This window comes from Apis mellifera, linkage group LG3, assembly GCF_003254395.2.
Source record: "Apis mellifera strain DH4 linkage group LG3, Amel_HAv3.1, whole genome shotgun sequence".
In the NCBI taxonomy this organism is placed as follows: domain Eukaryota; kingdom Metazoa; phylum Arthropoda; class Insecta; order Hymenoptera; family Apidae; genus Apis; species Apis mellifera.
Window position 1 is genome coordinate 13549843 of NC_037640.1, and position 23396 is coordinate 13573238.

The following is a 23396-nucleotide window of genomic DNA, read 5'->3' on the forward strand; positions in this document are numbered from 1 at the left end:
CTAACAAAAATTTTTAATTGAAGAAATTAAATAAAAAAAAAAATCAATTGTCAGATTTTTACTAGTCGATCTCTTTTTTATAATATTATATTAAAAAAGATTAGAAAGAAAATTAAAAAAAAAAAAAAAGTAATAAAATAAATATAAAATAAATAAGTTGATTTATATTAATAGTTATTCAAATCGCGAGAGATTATTTATTTTTCTTATCTTTTAAATTTTTATATTAATCTGAATAGTTCATTAAAGAGATTTATAAGAGATACAAAAAAATCAATTTTTATATACATACTTACGTATATATATATAGTTTATAAATATTATAATTTTAGTTATAATTTAGCTCAACTTTAAAAATTTGTTTTTTTTTATATATTTTTTAATACTTTCTTATTAAAAATAATTCAATATTTTTATTTATTAAGATATTTTTATATTGTAAAAAAATATTTTGTTTGCATAATATACATATTATATACGTATATAAAAACAATATATATTAATATAAAAATAAAGGTTTTTATTAGTTTTCTCTCTTAAATTCAAAAAAAAAAAAAAAAAAAAATTTATAGAGAAATTAAATATTTTTGTACAATTTTAAAAATCGGATAAATAATTCTTGAATATTTTGAACTATAAGATCCGAAGAATGTGGTTTCGAGATAAATATATTAGAAGCGAATACTCAGAATGTAACGGTATAGTATGTTGTATTTTATAAACATTTATAGCTTTCTTAATTTTTTAAATTTTATAACAAATTTTTCAGAACATTATTCTATATATTTAAATCTATTAATTAATAAAAAGAAAAATATTTGATTATTTGATTCCTTAAAATTCATTAAGTTCTTTTAAAGCTTTTTCTTCTATAAAATGTAAGGAGCAGAATGATTAAAATTTTTTTATATTTGGGCCATTCAGTATGAAAATTTATATACTTTTTTAAATTTATAGAATTTACTCGATAACGTAACATTATAATCTTTTATCATAAATGAAGTTAAGTATAAATGAAAAATGATATTTTGTTATTTATACGAATATTCTAATCAAATTCAATGAAAATTTTTTATAATTATTGACTTTATATTATTTTTCTATATTTACCCGATTCAAATATTTACCCGATGAAAGAAAAAATTTTGTGCATATATATATATTATAGGAGAAATATACACTGTTATATATGTGATTCATATTTAATTAATAAGTTTACTAACTTTAAATTTTTTTTACACAAATACGTAAATTTATTGCTATAACGTTTCATACACCATCCTCGACGCAATTCCTGTTGTTTGTAAGGAAGATCGTGACTATGTTGACACGCAAGGACGATAAAAAAAATTTCTTGTTTATTAAAGAGAATTATTTTCTTCTTTTTTTAAAATGCATAATAATACTCCAAACTCTAGCATGCATAATTATAAAGGCATATAGAGCTGAAAATATTATTATGTAATACTTTTATCTTCTGAAGTAGACCCGTAGTTTACCCATAGTTTAAACAATATATCTGATCAGACAATATTCGAATATTTGTGCAATGAATTTTTTATGAAAAGAATCTTATTTCTTGAATAAAAATTTGTTTTCGATACATGCATTTAATAGTTTTTATTTTTATTAATTAACGATGCATTTTTAAGGAGTTTTCACTATATACAAATGCAAAATTGCTTCTAACGCAAAACATATAAACACTGCTTGGTGTAGATTCGTTTCTTTTTTTATCGTTACAAATAATCCCAAATAATATTTCATAGAATAAATGCTCGTTAAATGATTTTTTTGTCATTCTTATTAAATGATTTAATATTTTGTGGTAGCAAAATGATATTCTTTCTTTTTTTAAAGTGTTTCTCATAAATTTTACTGGCCAAAGTATGCTACATCTTGCCCAAGAATAGTATGCACTAATTGTCATGTTAAACTACAATAAATATAAGAGAACATTATATAAATCTAATGGCGATTATTTTGACTATTATGTTCAAGCAAAATTTCTAAACTAGAGAATTTTTGCTCGATTACAATTAATTTTTCAAGTACATGAAAATGATGATTATAAATATATCTAAAATTGAAATTTTTCAATTTTGACAATTATGCATACATGTCCTCAGAAAAAAAATTAAATAAATTTATTCATTTTCTGACTAGTTTGTTTTCTTCCAACTTATATTAAAAAAGCACTTCCTTATAGAGGAATTTCAAAAGTATGTGCTTTTTTTATTTAATTATAAATTTGAAAAATCGCAAAAGAAATAGGATAGGGAAGCAGGAACGGTTGGCTTTTAGAATAGAAGCGATGGATCTAGTAGTAGACTCTGTTCAGACTTGTAATGTATTCTCCTCTGACCATTCTTTGCCAATCACGTTGGTATTGAGTTATCAATACCGTGCCCACATTGTACCAACAACTTACAACATTTTAACAACTTTCTAGTACTCCCAAAGCTGCAGGTTGTCGACAGACGCGACTATAATACAAAGCAAGGGCACTTGATAAAATAACTTAATCTTCTATTTCATAATTATCTATATATATATAACGTACATATATAAAACAAATTATGAATAAAGAAATAGCAACCAGGGTCGGTACAGTATCATGAATCTTACTTTAAAAATTTTTTAATGCCTGATTATACGAATTGTTATATATCACGAAAATGTAAGATCATAATTATCGCGCCGAAGTCCACTCTTGAAAAAATGAATCACTCTATTAGAAAATTATGGATTAAAAATGTACATGTGCATGGAGCATATAAACTGTGGACTACGATTCTATATGTTTTTTATTTGGGAGCATCGCGATTCTTTTACTTTCTTTGCATTCGAACCTTAGACCAATCAATCCGGTGTAGATAAAGCCCACTCATTTCAGAATAGGAACAACCAACCAAATCTCCTCGTGTGTGTATGTTAATCATTATTAGTCATGATATAAGTAATAATGTTAATATTTGAATAAAGTAACATGATGTACAGTCAAATATTCATGGAATACTTGGCTGCACGGAGGTCATGCGAGGATCCACCACAGTTGTCTTTCCACTGTCAATGCTGTTCTGTTCTTTACACCATATATATATATTATATCGGATTTATTAGTATATATATATATATAGTATAAATATATACACGCACACTAGTTTTAACAATCTTTCTTCACACTCATTCATGCATACGTAACTTCAGAAGAGAGAAACGTCTCCGTAAAAGCAAAGTCTCTTTACGCTGCTTTGACGCGCTTTGCTTCGGACATTTTATCTTCCGTTGCTCTCTTTATTCACCGAGTAATTTTCACTTGCAATGATTTTCGTCGCTGTACTTCTTTGTTTCCTTTTCTTCTTAATTTGAACTTCACTTTAATTCACAATGACTTATCACAAGTTTATCTGTTTCTCTCATTTCTTTTTAAACACTATTATCAAGTCAACCCACTGTTTGATACAAGGAACGATAATACAATTGAATATTTACGAACACAACATTTTTGTCATGCTGAATAATGTAGCTTGTATTGTAGAAAGACGCAAGCTTCTGGACTTGCGACGACCAGTCTCGCATCTCTCTTGCAATGTCCTATGTAATCGGCCTGTAAGTATAGTTGTAAAGGTGTGGTGGAAGTGGTAGTGATGACGGTAGTGGTAGTGGAGTGGTAGTGGTAGTGGTAATCGTGGCATTGGTGACGGTGATATTATCCGGTTTTTAATATTTACAATTCGTTATAGCAATTGCTATGTTCCTAAGATGAGATGATGTGCAATTCAATGTTCAAGATTTGGCATGTATTAGCATTGAAGATTTTGTCTTTAGTTCTTTTCCACTACGAACTGCTTGATGCGTTCATACCACTAAACATGCCAATACTAAATGAAGTTTGTTGCTGCTGTTGAATTTGTTGTTGTTGCTGTTGCTGTTGTTGATTATTCGCTTGACGGCCATGTTTTGGCACTGGAGGTTGTAGATATTCATGTCTAGCTAATGTCAACACATCTATACGCTCTTCTTTCCTATATGCTAGGCAACTTCTTATGAAACTCTGAAAAAATAAAATATTTATAAATACATGCGAAATTTGGTTTTTAGTTTTAGTTTGTTGTTAGTTAATTGAATTTTTTTTATTTCAAATCAATTGAATTAATTATTAAATTAGTACCTTCGCTTCGTTGCTAACAGTTGGTTTATTTGCAAATTGAACTTCAGTAGCTTTCAATATTGTATTTTCTTCTAAAATTGTTGCTTGAGATTGATTATGCCCAAAAGGCTGAAAACAATTTTTATAATGTAAATCATCAATGAAATCAACTTTAATACAGAAATTAAAAATATTAAAAAAAAAAAAAAAAAAAAAAAATTCTTCAATAATCAATTATACCTTTTTGCCATACAGACATTGATAAAATATAACTCCTACACTCCAAACATCAACTTTTGATGATATTTTTGGAGGATTTTTACCAATAACAAAACACTCTGGTGGAAGATACCTAAATCATATACAAAATATAATTAATAATATGGAAACGTGAAAAATATTATATAACGTGAAAAAAATTAAGAATTTTCTTAATATTAAAATATTAGTAAATATTTAATAGTCGTGAATTAATTATTTTTAAAATAAAAAATATACACACCAATAGGTACCAGCTCCTTGAGATGTTAAATCCATTCCATGATCTGGATTATAATTTTCCTCATCCATTACTTTACTTAATCCGAAGTCTGTAATCTTTATTTCTCCACAAACATTACCTTCAGTTAATAATATATTACCTAGAATAATTACATTAATGGTATCAATAATTTTGTATATTTTTATTTTTATTAAGTACAATAAAAATAATATAATTTACAACAGAAATTTACCTGGTTTTAAATCATAATGTATGACTGGAGGTTTTATTTCATTGAGGTACTTTAATGCAGATACAACTTGCATAACGATAGATCTTGCTTCTCTTTCAGGTATAGTCTTATGCTGAAAATATTTAATAAAATGTGTTACGCATATTAAATATTATTATTTATACTATGTAAAATAATATTTTAATACATATACCTGTTTAAGGTAAAAATCTAAATCATGGCCATCACAATATTCCAAGACAGTACAAAAAGAATTGGCGTCGATTTCAAACACATCATACAATTTCACAACACGAGGATGATCAAGAGCTTTATGTATATTATATTCTCGTAACGCATGCCTGCATAAAAAAAATATATATATATGCATGTAAAATAATATAAAAATATATTTTTGTATTAAAATAATGTCACAATATAATATATAATTAACTTAAATTATATATTATATCATAAGACGAATATATATATTTTATTGTGAAATTGTAATTATTATTCTTTTCTTTATTAATTTAATATTTTCCAAAAAAACTTAATTATAAGAATATTTACTTAATATAATTAGCTTTTTTATCTTCTTTCCAGTCTTTATTCAGTTGATGCACTTTACAAGCGACATATCGTTGCTCTTTTAAGTCAAATGCCTATAAAAAAGCGATTTAAAAGAATTATTTGATTAATTTTTTATCGTACAGTATTTTAAAATTAAAAAATTCCTTTTTACCTTATGCACTTCACTGAAGCCACCTTTTCCTAATAACATTAGTAAAAGGTAGCGATCACTCAATACAGGATGAGAATTGAATCTCGATTGGTCCTCGTTGTGAATACGTTTTAGTTCTCTAATGTGCAAATTTCGTTCTCTTTCGAGTTTTTCCATTTCTAATTGAAGATCGGCGTCTTCTTTTTTCAAAGCACTTTGCCTTAACTAAAATCGAATATATATGAATGTTACATTCAAGAAATACCATTGGATAATTAATTTTAGAGGTCAGAAGTTAATATACAAAAATTTGAGATTTTGATTTCTTTATTAATATATAAGTATTTGAAGTTTGCATTAAAGTGCATAAACTGAGAAACAAAGAGATTTTATTTCCATTATATTACCATCGCATTCTGTTCCCGTATTGTTTCATCTAATACAAACTTCAATTGCTTATTATTAATAATTAAATCTTAATCGATATTTTCCTATATCAACTTTTGAATTTTTGTTTTTTGGCTTCTAGAATATCTCAGAATATATTAACATTCTACACACACATGCACGCACACGCACATGTACAAAAATATATATATGTCAAAATAATGTTTATATAATTTCTGAACTATAAATTATTAAAAAGATTATCAAAACGCAAGTTAAAAAATTCAATACCTTGAGTATTTCATCAGCTTCATAATACTCTTGCCATGTATAAGATCCAGGTACTGCATCTGGTTTTAAGAATGTAGCTTCTGTACCATTATGCAAAGAAGGTTGAGGCTGACTACGTTTCCTACCAGTTTCACTGTTCGATGGCCTCTTTTTGAGTAATAGCTTTTTTTGTTTATCAATTTCTTCTCGTTCAGTTGCAATTTCTTCTTGCCGTCGTGCTAATTCTTGAAACGCATAACCATCTGTCCAATTTTCTTGAAATGTTGCACCTACCCTTTGAGTTACAAATTGACCCAACCTCAGTCTATTTTGCATACATTTTTGCCTAGCCTCCTTTTTTTCTATATTTGATTTTTCTTTTAATAGCTTCTTTACAACGTCTATACACTTATTTATATGGGATTTGTGCTGTTCAATTACTTTTTGTTGATTAGCCATTTGATGCCTCAGTTCATCAGTTGTCTAAAAAAGAAAATGTAAATAATTATAATTATATGTAAACTTAGTAATTATAGTAATTATATAAAAAAAACTAAATTTATTATATAAATAATATCATATTAATATCATTATTAATATTATAATATATTTAATGCATTAATAATAATAATTAAAACAAATTTTTTTGATTTCTAAAATATTTTCTTTTTTTTGAAAAAAAAAAAAAAATTAAATAGTCTTTTTTTTGTAATTTTGTTACTAATATATAATTATATATATAAAATATATATAGAACTTGTTTTATAAATTAACATACTTACTCTATTTAATTCATCAATTTTATTATTACGTAATTCTAAGTCTGAAGTGGCCTGAGTTTCAAATTCTTGTATCCTCTGGCAAGTAAGTTCTGTCTGAAATATAAATAATACATTTTATGATAAATAAAAATAAATTACTGTAACATCTGATGCATTTGTCAACATAGTTCATAAATACCAGATACCTTGTTGCACCCAAATGGACGTAACATGCAGATTAAGTTTTGTGCAACATTTTGATAAATTCATCTAGAAAATTGATCAGGTTACATCCTTGATAGATGTTTTTGATAAAATTAGTTCTACATTTTATATAATTTAATGTGCTAGCCCTTTTGCTATTAAAAGTAAAACTGCAGAGCAAAACCCAAACATATAGATAGAACAGAACTACCATACAGGCAGCAAGGAAAACACCAAAAATGTATGCATGTATGCATGTACGATGAAAAATTGTAGGACACTGTATACTCCATACACATTTTGTTTCTTCTCTATACTTAATACTTATATATTGAAAAATAAATTTTTTCAAATTGAAGTAATTTTGAAATATAATAATACTATAGCCAAATACATGTCAAAAATGGCAAACATGCACACCTATTTTTAATTTAGAAATTGAAATAAATGGAAATAAAATAATTTTAATGATTTAAAAGCGAAACAAGATTTTTCAAATAAGGAGTGACATTACAAGGTAGCCTGCACTCCTATGATAACAAATGGATACAGTGCTACAGTTCAATCAGAAGTTAGCTGCAAATTTACTGCAAACATCTGATAAGAAATGCCCATTAGAAAATTAATTTTAAGAAATTAAGAAGTATGTAATATACAAAATATATTTTTTAATATAAAAGATTGAGATAGAAATAAGACATAGTAAGAAAAATATCAAGTAAAAGAAAATAAGAAAAATATTTATAAATGTATTCCCCAATCAAAAAAAAAGAGAGAGAGAAAAAAAAGTACAAGAAACCAATATTTATCTTTTACAAGATAAATTTATTTTGAAAATATGCATTTTCTGCATATAAAATTAATTACATAGACATTAAAAATAGTCTTAAAATCATTATTTATATAGGCATTAGTAAAAAATTAAATTTTCAATTTTAATTATTTAAACTATTTCCATAAAGAAATAAATATAAGATTTTAATATAGTTATGATTAAACTTTTATGGGTCGTTTCTTATAAAATGCTTGCAGGAATTACCGAATTTTGCTTACATTTGGGGTGTTAGTCTTCGCTTGCCTGACCTGGCTTGTCCTACTGAGGTTGGTAGGCCTTACCTGCACCTGCTTGCTGACCATTGAGCCTGCAGGTTGTGTTGAGGCTGGTGGAGGAGGAGGTGGAGGTTGAGGATGAGGTCTTGGCGGCTGCATTAGTGAAGAAAATTCTGCCACTGAAGAATTGGGTGTTGTTACTTGCGGTGAAAGGAGTTGTTGAGGCGATGGTGGATACTATTGAAAAATAATGAAATAAAATATTAGAATAAATATTTTAAGGAAAAAGTTATAGATATTATAGAAATATTTTATGTCATATATATATATATATATTAAATAATTTTTATGTTTGCATATATATGTATATTTTTTATATTTACCATAGGATACCCCTGTTGAGGTGAAGGACTTTTAGCACCTCCATGCCGAATGGGGCTATTACCCAAATGATGTTTTGGAAAATACTCATTTATTTTTTTATTTTCAAGAGCAGCAACAGATCTAGACCCCTTACTTCCTACAGGTCCTCCCCCACCTCCATCATCAGCTTTACGTTTCCTTTTTCTTTCTGAAGGAGTTCTGGGTATTTTTTCTGGAGTATTTGGATCTACCTCCTTATCACTATGTGATGAGCCTGCAATTATATCAAAATAATTATAATTATAAAATAACATTTTAGCAATTCTTAGGTTAATTATTAAATGAAAATTTTTTGTTGTTAAATAAAATAAAAATATATTAACTTACCAGTGCTCATGTTCGAGTCTTGACTATGAACTGACTGACCAGAGTTTACAGTTGATTGAGGTGCCATCTGAATTTGTGACCCAGCAGACATCTGAAATAAAAAAAAGAGAAAAAAATGTTGATATAAAATAATTAGAATATACCTTTTTGCAAATATTTTAACAAAATAGGAAAAAAATCATTATGATACTAAATTAAACTAACACTTATTAAAATGTTATAATACAGAGAATAAATATTATGTCGCACAATTATTTATATCACAAAATTTAATACAAGCTTGATAGAAGAAACAACATGGAGAAAAATATCGCAACGCGAATCAAGACTCGTTACTTTTGGTAGAGGTTACACTTCGAAAATGATACCGGCGTACAATATACTAGGTAATAAAAATCGCATGTTATTAAGACACAATTTATTATACAGAAGGAAACTTAGAATAGAGAAAGACTAATAAGAAAAAAAGAAAAACAAAGGACGTGCAAGGGAGAAAGAAGTAGGTTCAATAGGAAATGAAAAGAGAAAGAATGAGAATGAAAAAGACAGTACAGGAGAGAAAGAGAGAGAAGTGACACCTTCCAGGATAGCCTATGGTGGAGCCCCATAGTCGTATTTGCTATTTGAGCTAATAGACAGTATGTCAACCATAGGCACGGTTTCGCGCACAATTTGTATGTAAATGTCAATAGCACAGTATGAACAAAATGTGCAATATATGTTTAGAGCTAGAGGAATCACGACAAAATGGAGGACCCTAACAGAGGGGAACGACGGAAGGGCAGGGAGTTACGGAGCTATAGAAGAGGTAAGAGGAAAGGCGATGGAAAATGGAGAGGGGGTGGAAGTAGAGAAACAGAGAGAATGGGAGATAGAGAAGGGGGGTAGGACGTAAGAACTCGATGGCAGAGGAGTGGTTAGATTGGGAACCACGGACGCGCTCCGCAAGGGGGCAGTTTTACTCACTGTTTCACATCTGAACTCTGGTCAGGTCGGATAGTTAACTGGCTTTCCTATCGTACATAGTTTTCTATATACGCACCAAATGCAACCGCTGTGCAAACTGCTTTCAATGAACAACAAAGATAATCACGACGACACACTACGTCATTCGATTTGTGACGTCGATTCTCCGATAAATTACGCACTCTTATTATTATTATCAGCGGCGTGTCAGCCACGTTTACTCCGCGCGCGGTTAAGAACCCGGATTAATGGTAAGTTCTCATGGACGCGGTCACGCGTTTGCGCGTTTGCCAGGCGGAACGCACACGTTCGAATTCCACGCTCTGTCACTGACATGCACACGTTATTATGATTAAAAGTATCGCTACTATAAAGCATTATAAATATAGATGAATCGTTATAATGTTGCATTCCTGTCATCTTCATTTTTTTTTCGTGTATAAGTTTGTATTTCATATTTCATCGAAGTTTCAATTGTATTAATAGATATTCATATATTATTCAATTTTATTACATTCATGATAATTTTACATGAAGATTTGAATATATATTTGTTCCATTTATAATATATCAGCAAAATGATTATAAAATGATTATATTTGATATCACAATATATATATTTATATATTTTATATTACATATTTATATTATATATAATGTATGTGTATATATGTATGCGCGCGCGTATGTATTTAAAGAAAATATAGTAAAAAAAAATAAAAAAGAGAAATATTTCATTTTTATTATTTTAAATTTAATGAAAATAAAAAAAAGAACATATTTCAAAAGCATAAACAGAACAATAATAACAAAACATTTGATTAATCTTAAACATTTAGATTAAATGAAATATATTGATTCTGATATATGTAATCATTAAATTATATGTATATGAAAAATTTAAAAATGAATTTATGATAAAATATTATGATATCAAATTAAGTACTATCATATAGAATTAAGATAAAAATAAAAACCTAAATGTATTCTAACACAAAATATATGAGAATAATGCTTATTTTTGAATTCAAACTTATATACACACAAATACATACTTAAATTATTAATAAATAAATGAAAATATATAATTAATAAGTCATTTTTAAATAACAATGGAAGTGTGTAAAAATTTATGTTCATTATATACTTTTATTTCCTCTACGTCACAAATCTTAAAAAATAGAAATGAAAAAAAATAGAATGAAAATTCAATTTATAAATCATAGATTAAAAATACAAAAATCTACTGTATTACAGAAAATTGATATTTAAATCAGAATGAATAATGAATTACAAAAACAAGAGGATTTTGTGGCTTACGAATGATTCGTTTCACTTTCTTGCATTTTACTGAACATGTCAGCAATTCAACAAAGAATAGGAAACTTCCTTATCGATGGATCAATGTCTGTGCCCGGAACTGGGCTAGAGGGCCGGGGAATCGTTTCTCCGGCAGCGATTTGCTTTAAGTAAGCTTTGCTATGTGCGCTTGCGTTAGTGTGCGTAGGCAAGGAGGTTACATGGGAAGTAGTAACATATACGAACCCAGTGAATCGGGACATGCGGATTTTACAGAACACTCCTCTATTCCTCACGACTTGATCCTTTTATGACCATAATCATAAAGTGATATTACACGATCCAAACGGCACACGTAAGCTATCCTTTTGAACACTCACGAACTTGGTTCACTTCGTATCTTCTTCAACTATGCAATTCCACTTGTAAAAGCGGCGTGCAGTTAGCGCGCCGGGTAAACAGCAACAGCACCAGCAGCATCGAGTGCCGTCAATGGCCACGATAAACGGCATTACGCGTACGTTACACGGGCCACGAGCGAGCCAAAAACCCGGCGTAGTCTCGCCTAATCGAAACGGAACTGGAACTGTCCGACTACCGTACTGTTCGCATACTACTACCTAGCGAAGATTTTCTTTCTCTCTTTCTTAGGTGCTCTCACACTCCCTCTTTCCTTGCCTCTCTTCTCCTCTCCTATGTACGGCAAATGAGCAACGCGCGAGATTCCGAGATGCGGCAAAAGGTGCAACCTCCACCTCCCCGCGACGGCGCTACTGCCCAACGATCACAACAGACAGTAAAGAGAGAAAGAGAGAAATTGTGAAAGTGTGAGAGAGAAATCAAGAGAGATCGAGAGACCTATGAGAGGAAGCACTGAGGAGGGGGAGGGAAAGAAGAAGGGGAGGAGGAGGAGGAGAGGGCAAGCAGAAGTTGGCGAGCTTGGCAGAAAGAGATGGAAGACAAGTTTTTAGAAAGAGAGCTAACTGAGTGACAGAGAGGTTTGTAGGAGTAGGGTTAGGAGAAGTAAAGGGGAGGAAAAGGGAGTCGGAGGGAGGCATATGAGACATTCCTTCAGTGAACGGGTCGACCGAGTGTGAGTGCAAGCGAGCCGGTAAAATCGATGTGGCGAAGTGTAGCTGTGCCACTACGGCGTGCAAAGGGTGTGCTGTACTTTATACGTGGATCAGTAATTTGCCTTGTGACGTTATGTCATAGAGTCAAATGCTACAGTAATTAATTAAATTTTATATATCAATAAATATAAAGATAAATGTATGTAATAAATGCCTATATACACAATAAAAATGGAATAAAATCCTTTTCTAGAACAATATATTTATATATTTTAATTTTTAAATAAAATGTTAAAATTAACTAAAGCGTATTATTATACTATATACGTTAATAATAAACGTTATTAGGATATAATTTTTGTGTATATTAAAAACATTCTTTTATAAAAATATTACATATATAATATATATCGCTAATTTATTCTTTTTCTTGTTTATTTAATTATAGATATTTATTTTTATGATAAATAGATATATATATAATAAAAATTATAGAATTATTTTTTCAAGAAAATATTTTATGTTTATAATTATGAATTTGGAAGACATTTATAAATTTTTCGGAATATCATATAAACAATTAATTTCTAATAATAAATAAAATATAGGTATGTAATATCGATCTAATTAATAACATTAACAAAAGTACATACCTAGTATATATAAACTTGCGGATGTACGTATGAAGTTAGCTGCAGCATTGTTTTATTTCGTAGGATTTTATATTGACTTGCATAGTCGTGTAAAACATTGTATATCGAGAGTGGCACCTGTCTTAGAATTGAAAGACAGAGCGCCCTCACAACGATTCTACTAGTTACGCTCCTGGAATACGCCGTGTCGACGTGTGTTCCAGCCAGTGCGAGGGCGTATTACCGAGATGTAGTCCTAGTGGAGGGGATTGAAAGAACCAAGCGTACGTATGAAACGACGACTCGACGAACATAACTGGTCAGACCGGCGGGCTGGCAAGAGCATGTATCACCGTTTCTCACTATTCGCGTCTTAACAGTGTTAATAGTGTAATTAAATATTTTTATCAGTGTTTATTCTCAGTGTTTTTTACTTTATTTACATTTTAATCAATTAATTAGCCATTTAATTTAAATACATTGTTAATAATTCGTTTATTAAAAATTATTATGAAATTTCATTCTTTATGAAGAAATATTTTTAAACAATTTTATATTTACGCTTATCATGGGAACATAATTTTTCTTTCTCAATATATTTATTTTTTTAATAATTTGATATATTATTAGTTATTATTATATGTAATTACTAGATATATATATTAAATATTTTACTTAATATTGTGATTAAGATTTATATCACTTCTATTAGATTTCCGAATTTTAATTATGGAATATTGAAGTGTAGAAAAAATTATAAATTGTAATTATATAAGTGTTAACGTTCATACGTGCTTTCAATTTTTGACGGAATAAGTGAACAAAATGATGGAATAGTAGTAAGTATGTATGTACATTTTATACTATCGATGCGATATTCAAGTAAGGGGCAACGTTGCAATATGTATTTCGGATGCTGTGACAACATCGCATCAACAGTTTTTTCCATTTTTTAACGATACTATATATCGAATATATAATTTCAGTATATTGTCTTAACGTAATGCGAATGTATATTTAAAAATAAAACTTATTAAAATATAACTTAAAATTTAAAACATAGAATTCATCATAATAAAATTTATGTTAGAAATTTTTTTTATGTTTAGATTTAATTAATAAATTTTATTAATTTAATGAAAATGTTAAAAATTTATTGAAGAATTCATAGAATTCATATTTCGATACGATGATAGTGAAAAAATGATATATTTTTCAAATATGCTTCGATCCACGTTCCATTTTATCATATTATTATTTATAAAATATAAAATATTTGTTATAAACGTACGAAAAATTTGTGTATTAAGTAATTTTTTTGTTAAAAATTATTTAATATAATATATATTTTTAATCTTAATGTATGTGCGCGCGCGCGAGTATGTGGCGTGTGAGTGTATAATAAATGTGTTAAAATAAATATAAACATGAAAAGTGGGAAAGAGATCAAGAACACATTAAAATAAAAAATAAAGTGAAGGTGAATATGTACACGTTTAGCTCCTAGACCTTGCAATGCCATTCGATTGTAGAGAACAGTGGCGACAACAGCCACCAACGTTCGACGTGACGGCAACACAGCAATCACTACCCCTACTCCTTTCATGGAAGGGATCACTGTTTCCCCTCCATGTGTTGCCTTATCCCCCTCCAATGAACTCCCAATAGGTCGCACGCTCATTAGCCCAGTCGCGCACGATTCTCCCCCTCTGCCCCGTGCAGTCGCATGTCTCCGACCGATCAGCTGGTCGGCCACGCGGCGTTGCCTCGTTGCCTTGGCTTGCGCTCTGCTCACTGTTCATAGCCACGCGGTTTTCTGTGTACACCGTTTCAGGAAAAGTTAGGTACGATCCGGTACTCCGTGTAAACGGCGTGTGCGCACTGCACATTGCATTACGAATTCTCTTCATTTTGTCCAAGTTAAGATATTCTTATAAATATAACGTAATCATATCATCTTATGTAAAAAATTTTAATTAATTTTCTTTTTTGTTCGAGCTCGATTCTTTTAATTTTTTAAATTAAATTAATTTTTTTTAAATTTATTTTTCATATTTATTCTAAAAGTACATGTATATATATATATAATGTTTATATACGAAAATGTTACATTTTTTATTGTTTTTTGTAAGTTTTTTTTATTTATTTTATATATAATTCAAAATCAATGTTTTATTGCATAGAAGTATATATATATATTTTTTATTTTATGTGACAGTTTAAAAAATTATATAATATTTGAATTGTTTATGGTTAACTGATATAATTTTAATTATATAATATTTTTTAATTATAATAAATTTCACTTTCATCAGTTACAATTTCATTAATTCTGCAATGAAATTGGATTTTTGAATTATTAAATACATAACATAACAAGATTTTTAATTGAGAGATAATAACAATCATTTTACAATAAAGTTATAATAAATTTGATTAAAAGAATTTTTAGAAGAATAATTAAAATCCGAATTAGTTTTTGGTTTTTTAAAGATTTATAACTTATTAACTTTATTGTTATTTAAATGACTATTAGATGATTAAATTTAATATCTATATTACAGTTATATTTTATTTGATATAGAAATTGAAATATTTATATTTATTATAAACTTATTTTTTATAAAAGAATAAAAAATAGTAAAAATAGAAAAATAATAAACATTATGAATTATATTATTAAATTTAAGCTGAAGCAACTTATCGCTAAATGAATAATTATATTATATCAATAAATTAAATGAATATGAAAATAATTATATGGCTATATTTTTTAATTTCTATGATGGATCAACAGTGGCAAACAGTATAATAGGTAAGTCTTTTTTTCGAGTTTTTTAAAATTATGTCAGTTTAGATATAAAAGATATGATCATAAATCATTTTAGAAAGATTTTCTATATATTATTTTGATAATTAAGATGAATAATAATATATTGTGATAATTGAAATAAGAATATAATGATAAGAGAAAAAAATTAAAAAAAAATTATTTTCATGAAAATTTACAGAGTTTTCATATGTGTGTGCATGTGTATATGTGAAATTACCGTTCTAAATGTGAGGATTATCAATATTCATTGAAATATTCATGTTAATAAATAATATATCATGCATGATGATGAAAGTTAACATATTCTTAATATATATACATATTCGATCTCTCTTTTCTTATTTCATTTGAAATAATCTTTTCTATTTTGCAAATATTTATTATAAAACTAAATTTATAAATTATTTATTAATTTTTTTCAGTATTATCGCATAATATCGATTTTATCGAAAATTTAAAATCTAGAAAATGAAAGTTATTGAAATTTCATTGATATGATATATGTATTTCTTTATTTGTTTTTTCTTTACTTTACTGAATTTCTAACATTTCAAAAGAAATGTTATTTTTGATCTGTTTTTCTTTTTTGCTAAATATAATAGTAGTAATTTATAATATCAATAAAAATTTAATTAAACTTGATATAATTTATTAAGTTATTATAAGCAATTCAATTATATATAAAACAATGTATATAAAATACATGTACATATGATAAGAAAAAAGAAAGATAAGTGTCAAATCTATTGAATATGAGATTGATATTTTTATATCACATGATATATCAATTTTATTTATATTATTTATATTATCTATTATAGATTTTATTATAGATTAAGATGATAAAAATATTGGTATTTCGCATTATTTGATATATTATTAGTATATATAATGTTTTTCATTTATAAATTTGATTGGGATAAAGTTATGTATTTTTAAAGAATATAGTCAGCTAGATGCAGTTAGTTACTTGGCGCCACGTATCACGCATCTCAATGTTCTAAGCATTGACGCGCAAGACGACATTTATTGGCATATTGCGACATTAATTGTTTGAGTGGCTCAGCCACCGCAGAAATCCGATCGAAAAGTGCGATCGACGCGTTTTTTCTTCTGTTAATATCTATAGTTCCTATAAATATATATGTTAATTTAGTTGTAACTTAATTTACATACTAATTATAAAATTTAAAAAAATACTTAAATTTTATAGTTTTATAATATATTTAAAATTCTTATAGATGATCATCATCATTCATTTATATATTGAATTGCTATCGAATAAGTAGTTCAACAGCTAATCAAAATGAAATATTTTTAATTGTAATGAGAAAAGAAAAAGTATATCCAAAATATATTTTTGTTTTGATAATTCAAAACATATTTTAAAAAACATGTATTCAAAAAATTATTATAATTTTAATATTATGCAATGATTTATTTTTATATATTTTTTTTAAAATCAGTTATAATGCCTATTATAATATAAGATCAATGTGATACATATGTACAAGTTGTACATACAATGCATGTATGTGTGTGTATATATATATCACTGATATTTTTCTACGCGTTATATTGAATACAAATATTCAATATAATTTATATTTGTTATTTCTCTTTTTCTTTTGATCATTTATCAAGATTTATGTATTATAAATTTTATAAATTGTCAAATTTGAATTTTTATATATCGGATATATTTTTTTTCTTGAACATTCGTTAAATTTTATTTTTTCATTTAGAGTATCATTTAAAAATATATATATAGAATATTATAAAAATTATTCCAATACAAGAAAAATACAAGAAAAAAATTTCAATAACAGATAATTGTATTTCCTCAGATTGTATAAATTGCGTTGCTTTACGATACTTTTTGATATAAAATATGACTAATATAATCATATCATATGCCAATCAAACGGTTATTTAAATGATTGAACATGATGAATTGTATGTTATTTAAAAATGTGAATATATATGTAATTGGAACAGAATGGAATTATTCTAACATATTTTTTCAATATTGTACACATATTTTGTTTAGGATCTGAATAAAAATACTAAAAATACTATTTATAATTTTTAAATAGTAAAAATCTAATTACGATAAAAAATATTATGATTTATTTATCTATAATAGATAAATAAATATTCTATCATATAATTTTATAAATAGATATTCTATATACAAATTTATTTAATGTGTTAAAACACTTTTTGTTAAAACATTTATTATATTTAACAAGAATTAACAGCTAACATTAACTTATTGATTTGAAAAAAAATAGTTTCATTATTATTATTATGACATATATTCTAATTATTTTTAAATAGCTTATTTTCATTACCTGCAAATAGAGATATAAAATATAATATGATATCGTACAACTCTATTTCGTAAGATGACATGAAATTCATTATTTTCGAATTTATATTTTTTATACTCTAGATTTTTAAAGTTAAACTAAACTCCTGGTGAACACGTAAGCTAATTGTAAGTCGCATCGATTACTTATTGGCCTATACCAAGAAAATGTATAGATATGAAGTATATATATAAAAATATAAGCATAATATAGCATAAAAATATTATTATTTTACTACAAATATATATTATGTGTGTCTTAATATATATTTTGTAGATGATTTTAATTATCATTTATCATGATAAACATTAATAAAATTTATTAAATTGAAAAATAATTCAATTAATAAACCAATATATATATAGATATTTTTTTTTGATACGAGATGCTATTCTGTTACATCATAATAAAAAAAACAATATTTCGACAATTTTTTTTTAAAGATAACTATTTTAATAAAATTAATATTTATATTTATATTTATCATGAAATTTTTAAAATTAATAATTATTATAATATAAAAATTTTATAAAATATAATATATATATATGTATACATATATGTAAGATTTGAGATAAATTTTAGGGTGGGGCTCAAGTATATGAACCTGAACCAAACACTAAACTAGGAAGATCAGTAACGATCGAATGCTCTAGTTCTTCTACGTGGCACTAGATGGTTGTTGGTAGCGACCTCTTTATTACAATGAAAAAACTATTCATTTCATCAATGCTAATTTTGATAAAATATTTATTATACAACACAATAAAATAAAATTGCACTTTTAACATTCTCTTATCGCTTACTTCTATTTATCGATCTAACTATCTAATTATATGATCTAACAGTTCGATAATTAAGTTTTTTTCCCTTACAAATGTATTATCAGTTTAATATGAAAACTTAAAATTATTTATGTTTTTATTATCATTTGAAAATTGCTTTCTTTATCAAATATTTTGACTATTTTTTTTATTTTTCGTTTAATTTTTTTTTTTTATATTTTTTCGCGATATTATTAAAGTTACATCGAAATTTTATTATCCCGATTATATTGATTCGTAAAATTTTTTAATAGTAACTTTAGGTTATTTTTAAATCATATTTTTCAAATGGTAAATATTTTCGTAATTACTAATTTAATAATTTGATTTAATAATTATTATATTTAATTAAGTAATTTAATAATTATATATATAATCCATGTGCAATTTCAAATATTAATATATAAACATTCGTTCAATGTGAACTTGTTGAGAATTTGCGTTCAATAAAAATATATTTCAAAAAGTTTATTTGGCTTTCTATAGTTATCCAAGTAATCGAACGATTCGTCACTTTCATCAACGAGGAAATTTGAGGAAAGTAAGAGATCTACCTATACGATAAATGAAGAAGTTTTTCGACAAATTATTCTTCTGAAAATATTGCCATGGCTCAAAGTGTGGCTGAGATTTAAAAATGAGAGTTCCACACCGTTTACAGCCTGTGTAGGCATTGCCAACAATAAAGTCACAACATGATGAATTTTTTAAATAAAGATTTGATTCTGCAAGCTTACACAATACAATCGATATAGAAATTTAAATCAGCATCACGATTTATGACACAATTTATTTGTTGATTGATTGTATATTTGAAAAGGAGAAATAGTTAATAATATTTATACGAAAACTATTTTCAGCAACGAAGCGATTTTAAAGGAAATAAAATCATATTCATCATATAAATAACAGGTATCGTAAAATTATCGCACTTCGAATATTACAAACCCTCAATAAGAATCTCCAAGAAAAGCCAATGCATTTGCTACATATCACTGTTTAGTGCTGTTTAATTGGGCCCGAGAGAGGTGATTGAGTCGGATATCCTTTTGAGAATGAAGACGATTATGCACTTACAGTTAACGGAGAATGCTACCGCGAGATGTTAAGTAACTTTTTGTGGTCAGAATTGAATCGCATTGACTTGGAAGATTTGTGGTTCCAACAAGATGGTGCCGCATGCCATATACAGTCACCCATGAAAGTCTTCGTACACCCTATAAAAAGGCCACTTTTATTAAAATAGACGGTTGTGTGATAAAATTTGTTTCTTAATGTATAAAATAATAATAGTTATAATAATCATAAAATATTTTTTATTAGGGAAAATCTATATATCGTTACGATGAAGAAATTTCCGTAAATGCATAGAAGATAAATATATGATTATATCAAATCTTTTGATTTTTGATAATAGAAGGAGGAAAATGAAAGGAAAAAACGAGGAGAGGAGCGAACGAGCGAACGAGCGAGTGAGCGAGCGACAGCGAGAGAGAGAGAGAGAGAGAGAGAGAGAGAGAGAGAGAGAGAGAGAGAGAGAGAGAGATTATTTAAAATGTTTTGTGGAAAGAAGCAGAAAGATATTGCAGTCAAAAAAAAATCTGTACGTTCTTAGATGCTTGTGATATGATGATTTGGAATTTGTATCTATAAAAATTAAGAAGCATTTGTAAGAAAATAGAAGAGTTGAAATATGTGGAACAATCACTACAGGTTTGTTTAGATGTATGTATTAAAATTTGAAGATTAGTAAATGCCTATTTCAAATATTTAGAGATAAATAAATAATAGTACTGGTATTAATATAGAATTTATAATAAAATTTAATATCGTTTTGTTTTAATAAATATCACCTTCTTATAGCATGTACGAAAAGTTTTACGAGTGACTGCAATTGATAACATAATCTATTAATTCTTATCAAAACTTAGAAATTGATTAATATTAAGAAAAATATATATTAATTAATTTTAAAGATTATATTGATTTAACGATGTTGAAAATAGGATATAAATATTAGCACCATTTCTTGTAAAGTGCATAAATTATAAAATCGATTATGATCGAATATTTAATGAAATTGAATCACAGTTATGCGGGAATATATGTATATATATACTATATCGGAAATTTTAAAAGAAAAATAACTTGCTATCTTGTTAAAATAAATATGGCTATTTGACCTCTATATTGATCTTTATTCCTTCTGTATTTAAGCGTACACAATACAGAGTTGATGGAAAAAGAGGAATTTTATAAGTAAATTATAGAAAAAAACAATGTTTGATCAGAATTTTTGTTTTATTTTTTATTATGGAACCACTTATCCATCCAACACACATACACACATAATGTTTTTATATGCTTATCAGAAATTGGTCACGTATTACTTTCATTAAATTTTTCATATATGTATCGTGAAACATGCAATGTATAATACTTTCTTATTTCTATATTTTTTCTTTTATTTCTGCATTTTCATTTTAAAACTGGAATAAGAAAATTTTGATCATTCAATTTCACATTTCTTTTTATTAACTATGAAAAAGATAAAATATGTAAAAAAAAATAATTTTTTATTATCTGAAATAATGAATCATCGATTTTTTATTTTTGAAAATGTGATAAATATAGCAATGATGATATCTCTATTATCTTGTTCATTCATATTATTTATTTTATTGGTTTAACCAAATAAAAAGAATTGTTATAATTTCTTGTCTGGATTATATATTTTATAGAATCAATATTAATTCCATTGATTTATATTTACTAAATTTTATAATTTAAAAATTATATTTAATAAAGGGAATCTATCATAAAAAAAATAAGAATTTTTGTATAACTCATTAAAAATGTTACATTACATATGTATCTTTTAGATAAGAAAGAAGATATAAAAATTTAATATAATATACTCTCATAAATTTCTAAAAAAAATAATATAATATCATTTTTTGTTTTATATATATATATATATATATATATATATATATATATATATATATATAAAATAATATATGTATTAGTCTGTAAAAATTTAATAAATTTAATATAAATTTTTTTTATATTATAAAATATATGAAAAATAACTTTAATGTAAATAACTTTATTTCTAATTTGTAAATTTATTCCAAAGATTTAATAATAATTTAATAAATCAAATTCTCTTTTCATTTGACCAAATCTGCAGCATATGTTGAATATATTTTCTTTATGATTTTGCAATAATCAATTTAAATTATTTTAAACTGAAAATGTTACGCATAGGGTTGTCACATAGGGTTGTCGAACATCTCCCAGTTTGCTGTTGCGATCAGTAACTTACTAATAGAGGGATTACAAAATTTAACGATGAAGATATTATCCGTTTGAGAAAAATTTATCGTAGATCTTTGCATTGTACATTCGGGATTATATCATTGTGATGTAGCATTGATACGGAAAAAATTAAAAGTAAAAACAAGAGAAAGCATTTTGTCCTGAATTTAGTAAAAGAATTTATCAATAATCTAGCTAGTTAGATCTGTACCCTAGACATCGCGAGAGTATGGTAACAATAGAGACCAGATTAAAGGATAAATATACACACGTATAGGAAACGAGCAATTGGCGAGAATCACGTTCGACATGCGTCCCTCTGGTGACGAAAACAGGAAGGGCTGCCACAATTAATTTTTACCGACAAATTTTCGTTTGTATCCCGAAGTTAATAAAACCGTTAAAGTATTTATATTTTCAAATTAAAGAAAAGACAATATCTATGTATATAAATATAAATACAAATGACAGAAAAAAATTTTTTGTAAATTTTAAAGATATATATATATTCATAAATATGATTCACACATTTGTATATTCTATTACGAATACACATTAATTAATAAGTACGTATATATACGTAACTTAAATATATGGTACATATTACAGTTAACACATTCGATCATGTTATATAATAGTTGTTTTACAATAAATGGTAGATAATATTTTATAATTTCTAATAAATGATATCGAATACTTGGAATATTTATAAAAAATCAAGATATCACAATTCATACGAATCGCAAATCACTGAAATTTGGATTCAAACAAAACTTAGATAAATATACATTTCTTAAATAATAATTCTGCTATTTATATTCAATAAGCCAATTTACGAATAAGAGAATAGGCTCATTAAAGGCAACAAGAACAATGAGAACAGGGAGTGACATCGAATTTATAATATTATTGCTAATTTTCATGATAATGTTGTAAGAAAAAAATTATACATTAGTAAAATAAACAAAAGAAAGAGATTAAATTTGGTTCAGGATGATACTTTTAATAAACATTATATTTTGGGAGATATACATTACATTTTACAAGAGGAAAGTAAATTTGAT

General features: G+C 26.5%; 1 protein-coding gene across 16 annotated transcripts in view; it reads right to left on the reverse strand.

Moving 5' to 3' along the window:
- Positions 1-1195: 1195 nt before the first annotated feature.
- LOC551673 (serine/threonine-protein kinase tousled-like 2) overlaps positions 1196-23396 on the reverse strand; it is a 30647-nt gene continuing 8446 nt past the window's right edge. For 5 of the 16 annotated variants that reach the window (XM_006570151.3, XM_624062.6, XM_006570149.3 and 2 more), the window contains exons 4-16: positions 9013-9103; positions 8646-8899; positions 8266-8499; positions 7030-7122; positions 6269-6730; positions 5612-5815; positions 5440-5531; positions 5081-5228; positions 4888-4999; positions 4656-4794; positions 4394-4505; positions 4175-4282; positions 1230-4057 (exon numbers count right to left, since the gene is read on the reverse strand). In XM_006570151.3, the coding sequence (XP_006570214.1) occupies positions 3842-4057; positions 4175-4282; positions 4394-4505; positions 4656-4794; positions 4888-4999; positions 5081-5228; positions 5440-5531; positions 5612-5815; positions 6269-6730; positions 7030-7122; positions 8266-8499; positions 8646-8899; positions 9013-9103 (2265 nt within the window). In that variant the 3' untranslated portion in view covers positions 1230-3841. The other 11 variants (XM_016911388.2, XM_026439378.1, XM_016911390.2 and 8 more) reach the window with 10 other exon arrangements.